We start from the raw sequence: 20,963 nt of genomic DNA, 5'->3' as shown, positions 1-20,963 counted from the left end.
AGGCCCGGGGCTCTCACCCCCAACCTCTGCCCTTTGCCTCCCTCAGGCCCGAGGTTGAAATCAAATCCCCGGGCGATGACACCCAGTCTATTTTGGAGCTGGGCAGGGCTGGCCTGGTGGGGGGCGGGGTGAGGGCGGGCCCAGCCTCTCCAGCTGACAGCGTCTGCCTGTCCTTTCGTCCCTGTCCAGTCCGACGGAGGGCCACAGTGCGGGCGGCTCAGTGCCCTCTGCGCCCCGGGCCTGCGGGGGCTTGCGAAGCCCGTGGCCGTGTCCCCAGCTCTGGTGCTGAGCGGAGCCCCTTGTGGATGCAGGTGAGGACACCACATTCCTGTGCTCCTGGAGAGATCTCGGCTGAAGGTCACGGCTCTGGGAGGTGGAGGGCCAGCGGAGTCTGGCCAGGCTGTGCCACTCCCTTGGGCAGGGAGCTGACCATCACCGGGTCCCCATCGGTGACCCCAGGCTTTCCAGTGAGGGATGGCGGCGGGCCGGCTCTGACCTGGGCCAGGGGCTTTGGAGACTGCAGCTGCACCCACAGCTATGCCCTAGCTGCCCCCCTCTCTGAGAGCCGCCTGGGGGTCCGGCCGGCCCTGCCCCCAGCTCCACTGAGATGCGCGCTGACAGCTGGGGCTATTTTGGGCCTGTTGGCTCAGCGGAGGGGACAGCCAGAGGGGCATCTGATACCTGACTCCAGGAAAGAATTTCCCCTGGAATAAGGGGAGTGATGGGGCCCCCGGGATCTAAGGTGAGAGGCAGGGGTGCCCTCAGAAGTCTTTTCTGGAAGGGAGTGGGGGCACTGGGCAGCGGATCCCGTCTCAGGGTGGTGGGCAGAAAGGGGGCGGGCTGGTGAGTCGGGGCTCCCGGGATGGGGCCAGTTTCTGGTGTCACTGTCTGTGAGTCACTCCCTGCTCTGGGCTTATCTGAAAAAATGGGCCCAGGAACCCTGCAAAGCCCAGAGGGGAAAAGTTCTCTAAACACAAGGGCAAGTGGCTGCCAGGGGTCAGCTGCAGGGGACTTCTGGGTTCCAGGGCAGAACCCCAGGCTGGGAAGCGGGCAGGAAGGGACTGTCCCTGAGAGCCTGGGGACCAGGTCCTCTCCTCTTTCCTGAGGGTGAGGCGGCTGCTCCCTCCACGTGGCTGCAGGTCAGGCAGCCTCCAGCCCCCACGTGGCCGTGGGAGGAGGTGCTGCAGGTGTCCCTGAGCCCAGGGGCCTTCCGCAGGAGCCCCTGGCGTGTCCTTGGGCACTCTCCAGCCCCCCTGGCACTGCCTTATCTGTGACATGGTGTGGGAGGGAAGGAGGATGAGCCGAGCTCAGGGGTCCGGCCCACCCGTGTCCCCACAGTAACTCTTGGGGAGCGCTCTTTGGCCTCAGTCCTTACGGGAGGTGGGGGTTGGGGTGTGGGGTGGCAACGCCTGCCCAGCAGGGCCGCTGTGGGGTAAGGATGGTTGTATCTGGCGAAAGCCTTGTGTATCTTTGCTCTCCCTCTCTGACCCAATGGGGTCAACACAGGCCCCGGGCAGACGGAAGGGATTTGGCACCATCCCTAGCAATCTTTAAAAGACCCTTGGAGGGCTTGGCTGATCGTTGCCAGGCGAGGATTCATCTGAATCACCTGTCAGGGGTGGAGCCACTTCCCCCTAAACATGTCCAGTCATGAGGACACTCCTGCCCTCCTGGCCCCAGGGCAGCCCCCACTGACTCCCGCTTGTCCAGGCACAGTGCTGGGTACTGGGATGTGGCGATGGGGAGGAGGCGATTTCCTGGGTTTGGGGAACCCACAGACCAACTGTGTGATTTGGGTGGGCACCGGGAAGGGTTGATGCCGATGTAGCCCTTCCACACCGGGGACACCAAGTCCTTCAAAGGAGAAGGGAGTTGGCCCAGGGCACCCATGGGGCCAGGGTACAGAGGGGCTGGACTCGGGTGGTGGTCCCTGCTGAGGGCACTACCCGCCCCGGGCCCTCCCCTGGCCCGGCCCACGCTGTGGAGACAGAGGTGCTGACTGCACGGTGAGTCAGCAGCCTGGCACCCGCTGCCCCGCCCCCCAGAGTCCAGCCCTGATCTGGGCTCAGCTTCCTTGCAGAGGATTAAGGGGGATTAGGTACCTGAATCATACGACCAGGAAGTGGAGGGTTCAGAGAACACCCAGGTCGACTCATCCCACAGCAGGGCACCCAGACAGGGCCATGGTCTGTCCCACAGCACCCGTGTCAGGGCTCAGCCTGCAGTGGGTAGAGGCCGGCAGTCAGCCCTGGGGTGTGGCACTGACAGCTGACGAGAGAACCCAGATGCCCGAGCCTGTTTCCACAGCCAGGGCCAAGAACTGGGAAGCGACCCGTTATTGCTTGGAAGTAGCCTAGTCCAGCTGGTCTTACCTTGGAGGTCCCCAGCCTTTCTTTGGAGGGACGTCACTGGCTGTGCCAGCTCCAGTCTGTGGGGGTCTCCAGGTCATCCTCCCTCAACCTACACATGGGCTGTGCACTGCACGCGGGACCCTCCAGGCTGGAGACTCAACCTGCTGCCAGGGGCCACCACCTGCTTGGGGGAATCACAGACAGCAAGGGCTCTGTGCCGTCATTCTGAGGAGGGTGTGGGAGCACTTGGGGCCCTTGTGCTGTGAGAAGGACCCCACTTTCCCCCAGATTAGGGAGGGGAAGGGGGTTTCCATGTCTTCACTGTGCATTCACGATCTCACCCACCTTGGGAGTGGAGGGAAGGGGTGAGACCCTGCATGAAGAGGCCAGGCTGGGCCCTGGTGCAGGGCTGGTTCTGAGCTGGCTGGGGCGTGGCGGGTGTCCCCGAGACAGCAGGACAGGCTCTGAGCATGGGGCATTTTGTCAGGGCCCATCGCTGGTTGGTGAGAGTTGGCGCAGTGGTGGACAGAACCCGTGAGGAGCCCAAAGGGGCCATGGAGAGAGTGGACGTCAAGCACCGAAGCCGAGGGTGGGCAGAGTGCACTTGTCAGGGAGCTGTCGCATTGTGACCTGCATCCTCTGGGTGTGCAGGGCTGTGTGTGCATGGGGAGCAGGCAGAGGAGGAGTAGCGCCTGCTGTGGTGTCCCAAGGCCAGGCCCTGTCCGGGGCCCCTCTTTAAGTGGGAGAGATGTAGTAGACTAAGCATTTCAGGCACTGGGTGGCAGCCGTGTGTGGAGAAGACACAAGATTCCTGAATGGGGGTTGGTGCTGTCCAGGGCATTTAGGACAGGATCTGCATGTGTGGGCTATTCCAGTGATACTGGAAGTGGGCTTGGATGGGGGCCATGTGGGTGGTTCAACCCACCCGACTCTTTCTCCCCTCGCAGGTCTCCGCTGCCTCTACCATGGATTGCGCACCGTTCAGTGGCGCACCCCGCTTCCTGACCCGGCCCAAGGCCTTCCTGGTGTCGGTGGGCAAGGATGCCACGCTAAGCTGCCAGATCGTGGGCAACCCCGTGCCCCAGGTGAGCTGGGAGAAGGACCGGCAGCCCATCGAGGCGGGCGCGCGCTTCCGTCTGGCCGAGGATGGCGAACTGTACCGCCTCACCATCCTGGACCTGATGCTCGGCGACAGCGGGCAGTACGTGTGCCGCGCGCGCAACGCCATTGGCGAGGCCTTTGCCGCGGTCAGCCTGCAGGTGGGCGCCGACACAACCCTCGCCGAGCAGGCGCCCCACTTCCTCCTGCGGCCCACGTCCATCCGCGTGAGCGAGGGCGCCGACGCCACGTTCCGCTGCCGGGTGCAGGGCAGCCCCCCGATGGCCGTGAGCTGGGCCAAGGACGGCCGCCGACTGGGCGAGCCCGCCGCGCCCGACGCCCATCGGGTGCGCGTGGAGGCCCACGGCGAGGCGAGCGCGCTGCGCATCCGGGACGCGCGGCCCCACGACGGCGGCACATACACGGTGCGCGCGGAGAACCCGTTGGGCACCGCCAGCGCGGCAGCCGCGCTCGTGGTGGATGCGGGTGCGCCCGGTCCGCCGGGGGGCTCCACGGCCGCGCTTCTGGCGCACCTGCAGCAGCGGCGCGAGCAGATGCGCGCCGAGTGCCCCGTGACCCCCCCGGGCGTCAGCACCCGCACCTGCACGGTGACCGAGGGCAAGCACGCGCGGCTCAGCTGCTACGTGACCGGAGAGCCCAAGCCCGAGACGGTGTGGAAGAAGGATGGGCAGCTGGTGGTCGAGGGCCGGCGCCACATGGTGTACGAGGACGCGCAGGAGAACTTCGTGCTGAAGATTCTCTTCTGCAAGCAGGCGGACCGCGGCCTCTACACTTGCACCGCCTCCAACCTCGTGGGGCAGACCTACAGCTCCGTGCTGGTCGTGGTGCGAGGTGAGACCATGAGGTCTGGGGCACTGGAGGGGAATCGCTACCGCCGAACCCAGGCGGGGCCTCCTTCCCCGCCCTGGCCAGGCTGCCCTTCCCTGCCCCATGCCTGGGCAGTCATGGAATCCAGAGTTGGAGGTCTTGGTGGCTCTCACTCTTCCAGGGTGAAAGAAGGCAAGTTTGGGGTGGGGTAGAAGGTGTCCATGACCCTGAGCCTGTCTTGTAGTTTTAGCAGGAGTCACAGTCTGTACAGCGCTTTGTCATCTGCCCAGCTCCTCCCACCCACTCACCTCCTCACTGTATTCCCGGGTTCTCTGACTCACTCCCTAGAGCCAGAGAGGGGTCAGAGTTAGGCTTGTGGCAGCGTGGAACTCCCAGTTCCCTCTCAGGGGTATATGACAGGACCCAGAGGATTGTTAACAAGGAATAGACGATGTTGCTGGTGGAGCTTCTGGACCCAGACTTCGAGTGTGTGGGGTGCTTTATGTGTGCAGCTGGGCTTGCCCACTTTGCAACCCCGTGAGGGGGGGTCAGAGAGGTCAGGAACCTGTCGTCACTGGGCAGTCCCTACCTGGAGAGCTGTTCCAAGGTGGGTCCCCTGCAGGATATGTGGCTACCAGCACCTTTACAGGGAGGCAGAACTTTGGGGCTCTCCAAGGGTTGGGAGGCACTCAGACCTGCAGCCTGTCGGAGCAGGAGGGCCTGGGAGACAGATGGTCTGTGAATGCAAAACTGTCTCCCACATCTGCCCTTGGGGCTTTCACCAGGGCCCAGCTGGTGAGCTTGCCCCCTGCAGGCTGAGGGATGACCCACCCAGGTCCTCCCCCGCTCCCACGGGATGCTAACAGACGTCAACCTGGCACAGGTGGGAAAGAAGGCAGGAGCAGGGATTAAACCCCCGTGCCGTCAGAGACATTGAGGGGCCTGGTAGTTGAAGGCAGTTCTGGGCCAGTTTGCACCAATCCCCCTGGGTGGCTCCTGCACCTCCCGATGTAGCAGATGCCAGGTGAGACCACCATGGACGGACAGGTTTTCTTGGGAGCACCCTTAGCCTGCTCTCCCAAGACCAGCCTCCTGCTGTGGCTCAGACCCCCTCCAGTTCTTACCTGGCCAAAGGTTCTGGGCCAGGCTGTTTTCATCTTTCTGTGTCGCAGCGTGCAGGGGGAAATTAGCCCTCCATCCCTCCTGAGTCCCTGCAAAGCTGAGATCGGGAATACCCGCGGCTCATGTAGAGGGGCCTGGCGCATGGCCTGCCCTAAGGGAGTTTAAGCGTCGGGTCACCACGATTTCAAATCCCCACCCCTGTCCCCCCTTGTGCCTGGACCCCGGGTGAGGGCGCGAGTCCACTGCGTTCGCACTTTCTCTGTCGTGCTTCTCGCTTGCGGCTTCTCCTGCTTCTGTTGGGCGTACTCTCCATTTCTGGGGTGGGGGGCTGTCTTTCCTTGGAGTTGTGTCCCCTCTCTCCTGCCTCTCAGCACATCCTGCTCACTGCTCCCTTTTCCCTTGCACTACTGGATCCTTGGAGGTTTATTGGAGCCCTTCTCCTGCCTCCGCTCCGCCCTTTCTCTCTGGGCCCCGCACCTTCGCGCGTGTCCCGCCTCCCCACCATGCCCCTCCCCTCCCACTATGCCCCGTCTCCCCGTCGTGCCGCGCCCCCTGGCTCACCTCCCGCGCGTCCCTCACCATCCTCCTCCCGCAGAGCCCGCCGTGCCCTTCACCAAGCGGCTCCAGGACCTGGAGGTGCGGGAGAAGGAGTCGGCTACGTTCCAGTGCGAGGTGCCCCTGCCCGCCACCAAGGCCACCTGGTACAAGGAGGAGACGCGGCTGTGGGCCAGCCCCAAGTACGGCATCGAGGAGGAGGGCACCGAGCGCCGGCTGACCGTGCGCAACGTCACGGCCGACGACGACGCCGTCTATGTGTGCGAGACCACTGAGGGCAGCCGCACGGTGGCCGAGCTCTCCGTCCAAGGCAGGCCAAGAGTGGGGGAACGGGCGAGGAGGGCAGTCAGGCCGGGGGGACCGGGATCGGGGCGTTGGCTTGTCTGACCAGCCAGCCCTGGACTCTCTCTCACCGCAGGCAACCTCACGCGGAGGCTCCCCCGGAAGACGGCGGTGCGCACGGGCGACATGGCTCTGTTCTGCGTGGAGCTGGCCAGCCCGCAGAGCCCCGTCCGCTGGCTGCGGAACCAGGAGGAGATGGTGGCCGGCGGCCGGGTGGCCATCAGTGCCGAGGGCACGTGCCACACGCTGACCATCGCCCAGTGCAGCCTGGAGGACGCGGGCGAGGTGGCCTTCGTGGCCGGGGACTGCCGCACGTCCACCCAGTTCTGCGTGTCAGGTAAGGCCCTGTAGGAGTGCTTCTGGGACTGCACAGACTTAAGTCCACTGGATGACAGCTGGCCCCAGGCTTTAGGGCTGCCCCCCACTTCCCACTCTGGGGTCCCCTGCTGCAGTAGAGGCCCACGGTGGAGCTGAGACCCGCTCTGGCATCGCCATTCTGGTTTGCTGGGACCACCTGGTCCTGTTTGCCATCCTCTTTCAACTCTTAAGAGGGCCTGGGTTGGGACAGTGTCCTTTCTGCTGCAGCCAGAGAGATCGACAGTGGGTCCAGGGCTGGGGTCCGCAAGAAGCATGGCCATTCCAGATCATCCGAGCAGCTCAGCATGGAGGGGTGGGGTGCTGGGACCCTCCTGGGTGATCCGAGGGTGGGAGAGCGGGGCTCTCATGCCAGGGGGTGCCCCTCCCAGTTCCCAGGAAGCCTCCTGTGCTCCCCCCTGTGGACCCTGTGGTGAAGGCCAAGACGGAGAGTTCCGTGACCCTCGGCTGGTCCCCACCACCCCCCGGGGACCGCCCTGTCCCCATCGAAGGCTACATCGTGGAGAAGAAGCGACTGGGCACCCACGCCTGGAGCCGGTGTTACGAGGCTCAGTGGGTGTCCACGGCTGAGCTGACTGTGGCCAGTGTGGCCGAGGAGGGGGACTATCAGTTCCGGGTGGCAGCTGTGAACAGCTTCGGCCGGAGTCCCTACCTCGAGTTTCCGGGGACTGTTCACCTGGGTAAGTGGGGTCCCTGAGCCTGGTTTTCAGGGTGAACCTGGGGAAGACTTTGTTCTCTATGCCACCCACCCTGAGCTCACCCCAGCCCCAAAGCCCAGCTCAGCTTCCGTGTGAGGCCGAAGTGACGTTCTAGAGCCTCTTTATTAGGGGTGGGGTTCTCCAGGGTCCTGCCACTCGGTGGGAGAGGGGACCCCGAGACAGGGCTGTAGCTCACCCAGGAACTTGCCTCTCTGCCAAAGCCCCCAGGGGCCAGGCTGAGGACCTACTCCCACCCCAGCAGGTTTGTGGAATCCTGAGGGTGTCTTGGGGGTACCTCCAATTTGCCCTCAGCACCACTGAGCTTTGACCGTTGGGCTTCCTGGAGGAGGTGGCACTTGGGTCCAGGTTGGCCCCTGTTCCTTCCTGATGTCTCCGTGCACCCCCCAGTCCCTCAGCTGGCTGTGAGGATACCCCTGAAGGCAGTGGAGGCCATGGAGGGTGGAGAGGTGACCTTCTCCGTGGACCTCACCATGGTCTCGGACGGCGAGTGGTTCCTCAACGGGCAGCCCCTGAAGGCGAGCAGCACGTACGTGATCCGCTGCGACCGCACGCGCCACACGCTCACCATCCGCCGGGTGCCCGCCAGCCTGCACGGGGCCGAGCTCAAGTTCGTGGCCAATGGCATCGAGAGCAGCGTCTTCATGGAGGTCCGAGGTAGGGGTGCTCCTGGGTGTGGTCCCCGGCAAGGAGCCCTTCTGGAATGGTCTCTGTAGGGCTCTGTGTGTGGGCTGGGGGCAGGGGTGATGGGGAGGACCGCACCCAGCCTCCCCTGCCCGAGGATGCCCCCTGAACTCCCATCCCAGGGGCTGGGAGCTGAGCCCACCCTGCTTCAAGCCCTCCCGGGGGAGGAAGGCAGGACCCTGAGCCTCTGGGAGCTGCAGCTGCTCAGAGGGGGCCCCGTGGCAGGTCCCAGACCCCGTCTCAGCCTCCTCTGTCCCCCATGCCCAGAGCTGTCCCTTGCCCTGCCGGCTGCTCCCTGCTGGGGCTGTACCTGGGATGATGCCACACAGCAGGGTAGGGCTGTGAGGGTAGCACTGGTGGCTCACTCCCAGGCCTGGCTGGAGCTTGGTGTGGGGTGGGGTGTGGGGTACAGGCTTTGGGAGCCGCTCAGGATGCTCCCAATGGCACTGACCCCCAGTTGTCGGCCTTCCTCTCCCCCTCCCTTCTGTCTGTCCCTCCGCTCTTCTGTTCTCTTCCCTCTGTGTTTCTCTGCCCGTGGTCCCCTCCACCATGGCCCCCCCTGCCTGCCATCCCCCCAGCGGCCCCGGCGCTGACCGTCAGCAAGCCGCCCCCAGCCCCAGCGCAGAAGGTGCTGGCGCGGCTGCACAAGGAGGCCCAGCTCCTGGCTGAGCTGTCGGACCAGGCGGCGGCTGTGACGTGGCTCAAGGACGGCCGGGTGCTGGCCCCGGGCCCCAAGTACGAGGTGCAGGCGTCAGCTGGGCAGCGGGTGCTGCTGGTGCGGGACGTGGCGCACGACGACGCGGGCCTGTATGAGTGCCTCAGCCATGGTGACCGCATTGCCTACCAGCTCTCTGTGCAAGGTGATGGGTCCCCCATCCTCGTCCCTGGCCCCACTCACTGGGATCTACTCAACATGGTGTTCAGGGATGCCCTGTGTCCCCACACCTCTTGGGCCGGAATCTGAGGGGGTTTTCTAGGCTGTAGGGACCCTGTGGGGAGAGAGGATGGGGAGCAGGATCATCAGGGAAGCCTCATTTCAGTCAGAAAAAATACTTTCTAACAGTGGAATGATCACCTTGACAGGTAGTGAGTTCCTCATCCCTGGGAGTAAGCAAACTGAGGATGGCTCTGTCCCTGCTCATGGCCTCTCTGAAGGGAACTCTGGGTCTGGGCCAGGGCCTATATAAGCCCCAATGTCTCCTAAGCCCCCACAGAATCCCCATAAGCCCCGAGCACCCACAGCGTCCTAGCTGTCCCTTGGGGATGCCTGTGGTTGGGTGCATGGCTACTGCACAGTCAGGGCCTCCTCCCCCAGGGTCTGTGCACCCTGCCCAGCTATCCCCCAACCCAGTGCCACCCTCTGTGCCATTGCAGGGCTCACCCACTTTCTGCACAAGGAGGCAGCGGGTGGCTGCGTGGAGGCGGTTGCTGGGGGCAAGGCCCAGTTTGAGTGTGAGACCTCGGAGGCTCACGTGAGCGTGCGCTGGTACAAGGATGGCACTGAGCTCAGTCGCTCCTCCCAGCGCTTCTCGCAGGAGGACGCAGGGACGCGGCACCGGCTGGTGGCATCCTCGGTCACCAGGCAGGACGAGGGCACCTACACCTGCCGCGTGGGCGAGGACTCCGTGGACTTCCAGCTCCGGGTCTCTGGTGAGTGCACCTGCCTCCAGGTGTGAGCGAGTGTGTTTGCTTGGGCTTGGGTGGGGTGGGGTGGGAAGCAGGTCTGGCTGCATCCAGCACTTGTAATCATTGTTCCCTGTTCCTCCATTCAAGCCTCTTCAGTAAGTGGTTGAGGGGTGGGAAAGAAGTCACAACAGAAAACTAACATTTATAGGGGTGAAGAATCTGTGAAAGAGGAAATAAAAGATAAGAAGAAAAGACAGGATCAGCTTGTACTTGGTTTTATCCCAGGCTTTAGTGGAATTCTTTCTGCTTTGCTTCTGAGTCTCTACCGTCCCTCTGGGCTTTCAGGCTGCTAAGCAACAAGAGGACTCTGCCTTGCAGTCAGGGCCGCCGGGGCTATGGCTGGAGGCAACATCTGGGCTAAGGATCCAGTCCCTGCCCAAGCCCTTTTTGCAGGTCTCTGTGCAATAGCAAAACCCAAGCTGGACTGACACTCACCCTTGTGTCTTGCAGCACCTGCCTCTCCAGGGCATGGGGGAGGCTTTCTTGCTTTCAAAGAAATCTGATCTTGGTGCCTGGGTCTGACCAACTAGCACCTCCTTGGGAGCCAGTGACCCTTGCCCAGCAGAACTTTGGGTTTTACCTTACTGGGCCCTGTGTCTTTGATTGTGAGTTTCTTGTGGGTGGACACTCATCTTTTAATTCTTTAGTTGGACCCCTCACCGCCATGACTGAAACCCCTTGCTTATTGGGGGTTCCATGTGTTAGGGTCAGGGCTGGGCGCTTTGTTAAAAGAAAGTGGTTTCGAAACCTTTAACCTCATTTGAAAAATGGGGAAACTGAGTCTGAGGGACACAAAGCCGCCTTATAGTGTCCTGGGCGGGTTCAGATTTGAATCTGAGTTGATCTAAGGCCTGGAGTCTTTCTACAATCTTTCAAGAGACATTGGCTGGGAGACCGAAGGGTGAACCATACGGGGGCTCCCCAGGAGCGGGTTTGCTGGGCCACTGTGGTCTCAGGTCCTCAGTGTGAACCCCATCCCCCATTGGTGGTCTCTAACCAGCACACCCTGCCCCATGTTGGGCCTAAGGAGGGAGGGACCTCACAAAACCACGCACACACCTAATCAGTTATACCCGCTGCCTTCCAGGGCCAAGTGGGGCGGCATTTAGACATAAAATGTTTAAACACCCTCAGCAGTAGAGTAATCCTTATTAACTTTTATAAATCGAGCAGCTGGTTCATGTGCCAAGCAGAAAATGTGGCGCAGTTCTTGCACTGTTGGGTAAACTGGGGGGCAAGTTTGCAAAGTGGAGGTGGTTTTAAGGATAAAGATGGAGATGTTTCCTTTGGAAGATGTACCAGAGGGACTCAGGGGAGTGTGAGTGTTCTCAGCCTGTCAAGATCTGTCAGCCCCCTGGGTCCTCCCTGGAACACAGGAAGATCTCCACACTGTCCCCACATGCCTGCCCTTGTCTGTCCTGCAGGCACCTGGCCTGGCTGCCCGTGGGGCTCACTGAGGCTGCCTTCTGCATGCCTGCGAGTCTTTCAGGGAGGGCTGGGGCATGAGCCACCATGCATGGGAAGCTCCACAGGTCCAGGTCCCAGACACGAAGGTCCTCTGGAGTCCTTTATGGTAGAACCTACACAGCATCATTGATTATGTGTAAACCTCCTTATCCCCCTACCCTCCATCCCCAGAGCCTGCGGTGGTGTTTGCCAAGGAGCAGCCGGTGCGCAGCGAGGTGCAGGCCGAGGCGGGGTCCAGCGCCACGCTGAGCTGCGAGGTGGCCCAGGCCCAGACGGAGGTGACGTGGTACAAGGATGGGAAGAAGCTGAGTGCGAACCCGAGAGTGCATGTGGAGGCCACGGGCTGTGGTCGGCGGCTGGTGGTGCAGCAGGCGGGCAAGGCGGACGCTGGGGAGTACAGCTGTGAGGCCGCGGGCCAGAAGGTCTGCTTCCACCTGCACGTCACAGGTCAGTTCACTGGGCAGCATTTAATCATCTTACTGGGCGATACCTGCAATGTGGGCTACTGCTGTGATCAGGGCTTGTATCAGTTTGTATTGCCGAGTAACAAATCATCCCCAAACTCAGAGGCCTGAGTGAACAATCACTTTACTTCCCATGAGTCTGTCAGTAAGGAATTTGGGCAGGATAACTAGTGTCAGTAGAGACACTGTGTTTCTCCTTCATGTGGTGGTAACCGAGGCTAGAGAGTGCAATGCGGCCTTATTTGTGTGCCTGATATCCCTGTTCGGATGGCTCCGATGGATGGAGGCTGGTGGTGTCAGCTAGATCCCATGCCTATGTCAAGACCTCATTCTTCTTGTGACATCCCATCTCCAGGACCTGTTTCTCCATGCAGACAGCCTGGGCTTCCTGCCTTGCTGATTGGTTTCCCTCAAGAAATTAGCTGCAGCTACAAGGTCAGGTGTTTCCAGAATGTGACTTCCTCCCTGTTGTATTGCTCAGAGCAAGTCATGAGATCAGTTCAGTTTCAAGGTGGGTGGGTAGAGAAATAGACGCCACTGGTGATGGCTGGAGTGGCATATCACATCGAGAGGGATGTGGATACATGGACGTCAGATTCACTGAGGACCATTTTTAACAGCCTGTCACAAGGATGCAGGCTCTTTCTGTCTCTAATTCTTTACCATCTTGAGCATGTTAACTTTTTCTCTCTGACACTTCTTGCCTCGTGGTCACAAGATGGCTTCTGCAGCTCCAGCCATCACCTTCAAGGCAGGAAGAACATGGAAGTGGTGTGAACTAGTTTTCAACTGCTGTGTAACAAATGACCACAGACGTAGCAGCTTTAAACAACACCCATTTAGTAGTTCATGGTTCTGCAGGTCAGAAGTCTGGGCGTGGTGTGCCTGGGTTCTCAGCTTGGGGTCTCAAAGACAAAAATCAAGGTGCCATGGGCTGAGTTTTCTCAGAGTCCTTTTTGGAAGTCACCCAGGTCATTGGCAGAATTGGATTCCTTGCGGTTGTAGGACTGAGGCTCCTGTTTCCTTGCTGGCTGTAACCTGGGGCTGCACTAGTTCCTAGAGACCCCCTGCATTCTTTGAATCTTGTTCACCAGGAAGAGCCCCCTCCCTTTAGGGGCCCATCTGATTAGGTCCAGTCCACCCAGGATCATCTTCCTTTTGATTTTTTAAAAGTCAGCTGATTTGAGACCTCAGTTACATCTGCAACCCCCCCTCCTAGCTGCACCTAGATGAGTGTTTATTGAATACCCAGAAGCTGTGTGCTCCAGGGTGGGAATCTTGGGGGTGTCTTAGAGTCCTGCCTACCACAGGGTGTCACTGGCTATGTTGGTCTCTTTTATAGGGGGAGCAAAAGCTTTCCTAGAAGCCTGCAGCAGACTTTCCCACCCCTCCTTGGCTTGGCGTGGGCCATTTAGCTGGGGAAAGTGAGCCGCTGGTTTTGCAGCCTCTATGTTGAGGCATTAAGGGAGAAGGAGGTATGCCCGTGGTGGGGTGGTTGGCTGCGGCGTCTGCTGGTGGGTCTGCTCTCGGGACTTTGGCTTTCCCTCCTTTTGAGGATTGCTGTAAGACAGACACGAGCCAAGGATTGCCAGGAAGTCTGGGAGCTGGAAGAGGCAGGGACAGATTTTCCCTCAGAGCCCCGGAGAGTCCCTCAGAGCCCCGGAACTGTGTGAAAAGGAATTTCTGCTGTTTCAAACCACCCAGTTGGTGGAGATTGGCGATGGCGGTCTTGGAAAATATGGCAATCGACCTCTCTGTGCCTTGATTTCCCCTGTTGTAAAATGGGGTTAGCAGTAGTAGCTTCTACGGCTGCACCAACGAGCTTTGCCAGTTCCCAGGTGGGGAGGGGGGTGGATGGGTGGGATATGGCCCCATAAACCAATCCATCCTCCAGGAATGGAATGAAAGTTCCCGCCCTCCAACGCATGAGGCTCTGTGGGTTATGGCTGCTGGGACCCAGGGTTTTGGGGATGAAGCAGGTCACAAGAAGGGAAGCAGAGTTTGCTTGGTGGAGTACAGGGCCTGGGAAGTCTCCACAGCAGGAGGGCCCTGCGTCGGGTCTCAAATGATGCACAGAAGGGTGCCAGGCAGAAAGGAGGGCCTTCCAGAGAGCACGGAGGTGTTCCCTGCAAGCAGAGTTTGCTTCAGGGCCTCTGGGAAGCTACTGACAACAGCGGCTTATGGTGTGTGGAGTCTAGACGGGAGGCTGGGCAGGGAAGTGTTTCTCAAACTGAGGATTTTGCCCACTCAGCCCCTCATCCTGGTAAATAGCAAGAAGGACTGGGCTTGAGCCCCACCTCTACCACCTGCTCGCTGTAGGGCCCAGGGGAAGCTGCGTCAACACGACTGAGCAAGGTTTACCCATCTGTAAAATGGGGATAATGAAGCTTTGAGGGCTGCAGAGGGAATCAGGTTGCTTCGATGTGTGTGGAGGCTTCAACACAGAGCGACCGTGTGCTCAACGTCTGATCCGGGCTGCCAGCTCCTGCTGCTGTTTCTAGAGCGATGTGTTAGTTGAAGCCGAAAGGGATGCAGGCTCGTGTTTTTACAGGCTCCCAAGGCTTGTGCCACCTTGGTGCACGAGAGAAAGGAGGAGGCCATGCTTTTCCTTTCTGCGTGGCTGTCAAGAGAGGGGGCATGTTGATATTCAGTGAGTGAGTGGACATGGGCTATGTGGGTTCCTGGGAGCACGATGGGGTGACGCCTGAGGGATTCAGGTCCTGGCAGGCTGTCCAGGGTTTCACCCCAAACATAGCCATTGGCACCCCAGGGTGTTCTTTGGGTAAGAGTTTTCTTTAAATTGACTTTGAAATTTTTATTATGCCTCTCATAAGCCGTAATATCTGTGAAAACACGGATTAGAGAGGCCACTTACATATTTTCTTCTGACACACATCCACTGGGAGTACCTGCCACACAGTGTTTCTCCAGCCAGGGGTGAGGGACCCCCACCACCTAGGATTTCAAAGAGTGGGTTTACTGTATTATATGCCCAGGGCTTCCCATGCACCAGTTAATTCTGTTTCCTGTCTTCGTTGTTGTTGTTTGAGGGGACATTTTGCTTAGAAACATGCAATTTGCTTTCCACTTTCTTTCCTTAGTCAGACCCTTTGATGACACAGAAGCCCCAGAAAATTCTGGAATTTTGCTATTTCAGCATCATTCTTTGATTAAATTTTTTAAAATTCAAAGTTACCAGGGTGGGTCGAGCTAGGCGACGTGTTGATGGGTCAGTGGGTGAAGTTTTCTAGACTCTCTCTGAGAATCCCTGTAGTGAACCTGTCCCCCAAACCAGAGCACTGTGCTCCCCAGTCCCAAACGAGAGCATTGAGCTCAAGAAGATGCAATAAACAGGCAGACTACGCTTTCAACGGCGTGAGTTGATAGTACTGTATGGTTTTCTTCTTTAGTCTGATAACCGAGTGGTTTATGTCAATTGATTTTTTTTAAATGAGTCATTCACATACCATAAAAGTCATCCTTTTAAAATGTACAGTGTGATGGTTTTTAATCTGTTCACAAGGGTGTGCAACCGTCACCTCATTCTCATCAGAGAACATTAGAGATTTGAATTAGAGGATCACCCCTAAAGAAGCCCTGCACCCATTAGCAGCCGCTGCCCACCCCCCACTCCCTCCAGCCCTTGGCAACCACTACTGGACTGTCTAACTCTCTGGAGTCTCCTCTTACAGACATTTCATGTCAAAGAGAACTTACACTATGTGGTATTAGTAACTGCATTCGTTCACTTAGCATAGTATTTTCCAGGTCCATCCTTGTTGTAGCATGTGTCAGAACTTCCTTCCTTTTTATAGCAGAATAAAATTCCATTGTATTTCATTTATCCATTCATCCATTGATGGACACTTGGGTTGTTCCCACTTTTTGGCTATTGTGAATAATGCTCCGAATATTCATATGTAAGTTTTTGGGTCAACATATGTTTTCAGTTCTCTTGGCTATATACCTAGGATTGGAGTGCCTAGATCTTAGGGTAATTCTGCTTAATTTTTTGAGGATCTGCCAAACTGTCTTCCACAGTGGCTGTACCATTTTACATTCCCACCAGCAACATACAAGAGTAATTTCTCCACATCTTTGCGTATACTTGTATTTCTTTTTTTTTCTGTTGATTATAGCCATCGTAGTGGGTGTGAAGTTGTATCTCATTGTGGTTTTGTTTTACATTTCCTGTTGGCGAGTGATGTTGTGCATCTTTTCATGTGCTTATTGGACATTTGTATATCTCCTCAGGCCGTTTTGCCCATTTGAAATAGAATTGTTAGTCTTTTTGTTGTTGAGTTGTAAGAATTTGTTATATATTCTGAATATTAGACTCTTCTCAGATTTATGGCTTACAAATATTTTCTCCCATTTTGTGGGTTGTTTTTCACTTTCTTGATTGTGTCTGATGCACAAAAGTTTTAAATTTTGATGAATTCTAATCTATCTATTTTGCTTTGGTCGCTTGTACTTTAGGTGTCATAGCTCAGAAACAGTTATCTAATCCAAGGTCATGAAGATTTACCCTTGCTTTTATTTTAAGAGTTTTGTAGTTTTTGCTCTTACATTTAGGTATTTGATCTATTTTGAGTTAATTTTTGTATGTGGTATGAGGTAGGGGTCCACTTTCATCCTTTGCAAAAGTATAACCAGTTGTTCCAGCATGATTTGTTGAAGAGGCTGTTCTTTTCCCCCTTGAATTTTCTTTGCATCCTTCTTGAAAATCGATTGACCTTAAATGTAAGAGTTTATTTCTGGACTCTCAGTTCTATTCCATTGACCTGTATGTCTATCCTATGTCAATACCAGACAGTCTTGATGGCTGTAACTTTGTAGTAAGTTTTGAAATTGGGGAGTGTGAGTCCTCCAACTTATTTTTTTCCAGATTATTTTGGCTATTAGGGGTCCCTTGCATTTCCATATGAATTTTAGGACTAGCTTTTCCATTTCTGCAAAAACAGCAGCTGGAATTTTGATAGGAATTGAATGGAATGTGTGATAATTTGGGGGAGTACTGCATCTTAATAATATTAAGTGTTCTAATCAATGAATATGGGATGTCTTTCCATTCACTTAGGTCTTTTTTTTTATTTCCCTCAGTGATGTTTTGTAGTTTTTATTGTACAGGACTTGCACTTATTTTGTTAAATTTATTGCTGAGTATTTTATTATTTTTGGATGCTAAGTGGAATTGTTTCCTTAATTTCATCTTCAGATTGTTCTTTGCTAATGTATAAAAATATATTTGATTTTTGTCTTTATTCAGCAACTTTGCTGAACTCAATTATTAGTGCTAATAGCTCTTGATTCCTTAGGATTTTCTATATATAAAACCATGTCATCTGCAAATAGAGATAGTTTTACTTTTTCATTTCCAACCTAGTTGCCTTTTATTTATTTATTTTTTCTCAGTGATTCAATCTTTACTTATTATATGTCTGTTCAGATTTTCTATTTCTTCTTGCATCAGTTTTGGTAGTTTGTGTGCCTACAGTAATTTCTCCATTTTATCTAGATTATGTAATTTGTTGGTGTACAGTTGTTCATAGTATTACTTTTGTAAGTTCTGTAGGGATGCCCCACATTTATTTCTGATTTTAATAATTTGAGTCTTCTCTCTCTTTTTTTTATCTTGGTTAATTTTGTTGACCTTTTCAAAGAACCAATATTTGGTTTTGTTGGTTATCTCTTCACGTATCTCTGTTCTGGTCTTTATTATTTACCTCCTTATGCTGGCTTGATGTGTTTAGCTTGCATTTCTTTTTCTGTTTCCTGAAGGGTTAAAGTTATGTTATTCTTTTGGGATCTTTGTTCTTTTTTAAAGAAGACATTTATGGTTACATATTTCTCTCTGAGCACTGCTTTTGCTGTGTCCCATAAGTTTTGGCATGTTATGTTTTCATTTTGATTCATTTCAAGGTATTTTCTAATTTCCCTTGTGACTTATTTGGCCCATTGGCTTATGAGTGTCTTGCTTAATTTCCACATATTTGTGAGTTTTCTGTCTTTTTATTACTGGTTTCATTCCATTGTGGTCGGAGAAGATACTTTGCATTATTTCACTATTTTCAAATTTATTCATACTTGGTTTGTGGCCTAGTATATGATCTATTCTGGACAATGTTCTGTGTGCACTTGAGGAAAATGTGTCTTCTGTTGTTGGGTGAAGTGCTTTATATAAGCCAGTTTGGTCTAGTTGGTTTATAGTGTTGTTCAAGTCCTCTATATCCTTGTTGATCTTCTGTATAGCTTTCTACTCATTATTGAAAGTGGTATATTGAAGTATCCAACTGTTATGGTAGAACTGTCTGTTTTCTCTCTTCAATTATCTCAGGTTTTGCTTATTATATTTCGGGAGTCTGTTGCTAGGTAAGTGTATGTTTATAATTGTTACATGTTCTTGATGGGTTGACCTTTTCATTATTATATAACATTGTTCTTTGTCTCTTGTAACTATTTTCGTCTCAGAGTCTATTGTGTCTGATATTAGTACAGCCACTCCAGCTCTCTTTTGACTGTTTCCCCAGAATAACTTTTTCCATCTTTCACTTTCAACCTATTTGTTGGAACTTATTTGTCTTTGAATTGACAATGAGTTTCTTGTAGATAGCATCTAGTTGGGTCATGTTGTTTTTTTAAATCCATTTTGTCAATCTCTGCTTTTGTCTAGAGTATTTAATTCATTTAGATTTAAAGTAATACTGTTCAGGAAGGACTCGCTTTTGTTATTTTGCTGTTTGTTTTCTGTATGTATTATATACTTTTTTTGTCCCTCAGTTCCTTCATTACTCCCTTCTTTTATGATTAAATGATTTTTTTTCTAGTGTACCATTTTGGTTCTATTTTTGTTTCTTTTTCTTTATATTGAAAAAAATTTCTTAGTAGTTACTCTGGGGATTACAAGTAACATCTCAACTTTTTACTAATCCTTTTTGAATTACTATGAATGTAGTTCAATAGTATATGAAAACTCTGCTCCTTTACAGCTCTGTCCCACACCCTGTTGATAGCAACTTACGTGGTTATTGTCACAAATTACATCTTTGTGCATTGTGTGCCCCTGAACATAGATAATATAGATTTATAATTATTGTTTTATGGATTAGTATTTTAAATCATGTAGGAAATAAAAGTGGAATTACAAGTCAAAACTGCTATAGTACTGGATTTTATATTTACCTATGTTGCTATCTTTACTGATATTATTTTTTCTTTTTATGGCTTCAAGTAATTGTCTAGTGTCCTTTCGTTTCAGCCTGAAGGACTCCCTTTAGCATTTCTTGTAGGACAGATCTGTTGATGCTATTGATGAACTTGCTCAGTTTTTGTTTATCTTGATTGTCACAGTTTCTCCATTTTTGGAGGACAGTTTTGCCAGATGTATGATTCTTGGGTAACAGTTTTATTTTTCAGCAGTTTAAATATGTCACCCCATTGCCTTCAGACCACCATGATTTCTGAAGAGAAATTGGCTCTTAATCTATTGAGGATCCTTTGAATGTGACTAGTTGCTTTTCTCTTACTGCTTTTAAGATTTCCTTTTTGTTTTTGGCTTTTGACAGTTGTACCTCATGTGTCTCAGTGTGTATCTCTCAGTTTATCTTGCTTGGAGTTTGTTGAGATACATTGATATGTAGACTATGTCTTTCATGAAATTTGTGAAGGTTTAGGCCATTATATATATGTATATTTATCTTTTTTTAAATTCAGTTTTATTGAGATATATTCACATACCATACAATCATCCATGGTGTACAATCAGCTGTTCACAGTACCATCATATAGTCATGCATTCATCACCCCAATCTATTTTTGAACATTCTCCTTATACCATGAAGAATAAAAATGAGAATAAAAAACAAAAGTAAAAAAGAACACCCAAATCATCCCCCCATCCCACCCTATTTTTCATTTAGTTTTTGTCCCCATTTTTCTACTCATCCATCCATACACTGGATAAAGGGAGTGTGATCCACAAGGTTTTCACAATCACAGTGTCACACTGTGTAATCTACGTCGTCATACAATTGTCTTCAAGAGTCAAGGCTACTGGGTGGGAATTTGGTAGTTTTGTATTTACTTCTAGCGATTCCAGTACATTAAAACCTAAAAAGTGTTATCTCTATAGTGCGTAAGAATGTCCACCAGGGTAACCTCTCGACTCCATTTGAAATCTCTTAGCCACTGAAGCTTTATTACGTTTCTTTTCCCATCCCCCTTTTGGTCAAGAAGATGTTTTCAGTCCCACGATGCCAGGTCCAGATTCATCTCCAGGAATCATATCCTGCATTGCCAGGGAGATTTTCACCCCTGGGAATCAGGTCCCATTTAGGGGGAGGACAGTGAGATCACCTGCCAAGGTGGCTTAGCTAGAGAGAGAGAGAGGCCACATCTGATCAACAAAGAGGCACTTGGGGAGACTCTTGGGCACAGTTATAAGCAGGTTTAGCCTCTCCTTTGCAGCAACAAGCTTCATAGGGGCAAGCCCCAAGACAGAAGGCTCAGCATGTCAAGTTGTCAGTCCCCAATGTTTGTGAGAACATCAGCAACAATCCAGGTGAGGAAGTCCAGCACCTCTGCACCCTCCCCCAGCTCCTCAGGGGGGTCCCGAATATATATTTTTATTCTCCACCCAAATTACTTTGGTATGTTTTGCTATTTCCTTCTAATCTATACAGACCTACCATAGCTCACTTTGTATTCAAAGTTCCATGTAATTGTGGTGCTTGAACAAACTGACTGTAGAAGTTATATTGTTAAGAAAATATAGATCCTGCACCAAATAAAAATCTCTTCCCTTGGTCTCACATGTAAGTTGAAGTTTTAACACAGCCAGTTTCAACCTTTACCCTTTGGCCCGATTTGCCGTAGTCTTAACCAGATCTGCTTCATTCATATCTCTAATTGAAGTCTGGGCTCTTTTTCAGCTTTTTTTTTTTTTTTTTTTTAACAGTTGCTGTATGTGCTAATACTGACATTTATATCTGCCGAGCTCTAGCTCTGAGTTTCAAGTGTCACACAGAGACTCAGTGTTCTAGAGACTGATCAGATTATACACCAAAGGATCAACATCTCAGAGTTTGGAGATGGCCATTACAATTCAGGAGTAGATATGACTGCTTTAAGAGCTTACAATCTAAGGACCATTAAAATTTTGGCCATTTAATTTTTCTCTCAAATATTCTCTCTGCCTCTTTTTCTTTCCTCTTCCTTTGAGGCTCCCATTTTGCCTATGTTGGTACATTTGATGACATCCCACTGGCTTCTTGGAA

At 53.2% G+C, this 20,963-nt stretch overlaps 1 protein-coding gene across 1 annotated transcript in view; it reads left to right on the top strand.

Moving 5' to 3' along the window:
• Positions 1-238: 238 nt before the first annotated feature.
• OBSCN (obscurin, cytoskeletal calmodulin and titin-interacting RhoGEF) overlaps positions 239-20,963 on the top strand; it is a 229,973-nt gene continuing 209,248 nt past the window's right edge. The window contains 9 exon segments of the mRNA XM_037823238.1: positions 239-311; positions 3,299-4,301; positions 5,995-6,264; positions 6,373-6,633; positions 7,043-7,351; positions 7,778-8,044; positions 8,650-8,931; positions 9,446-9,721; positions 11,396-11,671. Coding sequence (XP_037679166.1) covers positions 306-311; positions 3,299-4,301; positions 5,995-6,264; positions 6,373-6,633; positions 7,043-7,351; positions 7,778-8,044; positions 8,650-8,931; positions 9,446-9,721; positions 11,396-11,671 — 2,950 coding nt within the window. The 5' untranslated portion in view covers positions 239-305.

Source organism: Choloepus didactylus, assembly GCF_015220235.1.
Source record: "Choloepus didactylus isolate mChoDid1 chromosome 11 unlocalized genomic scaffold, mChoDid1.pri SUPER_11_unloc2, whole genome shotgun sequence".
NCBI lineage: Eukaryota > Metazoa > Chordata > Mammalia > Pilosa > Megalonychidae > Choloepus > Choloepus didactylus.
Note: the sequence above shows the minus strand (reverse complement) of the source record. Positions and strands in the feature narration are given on the sequence as shown.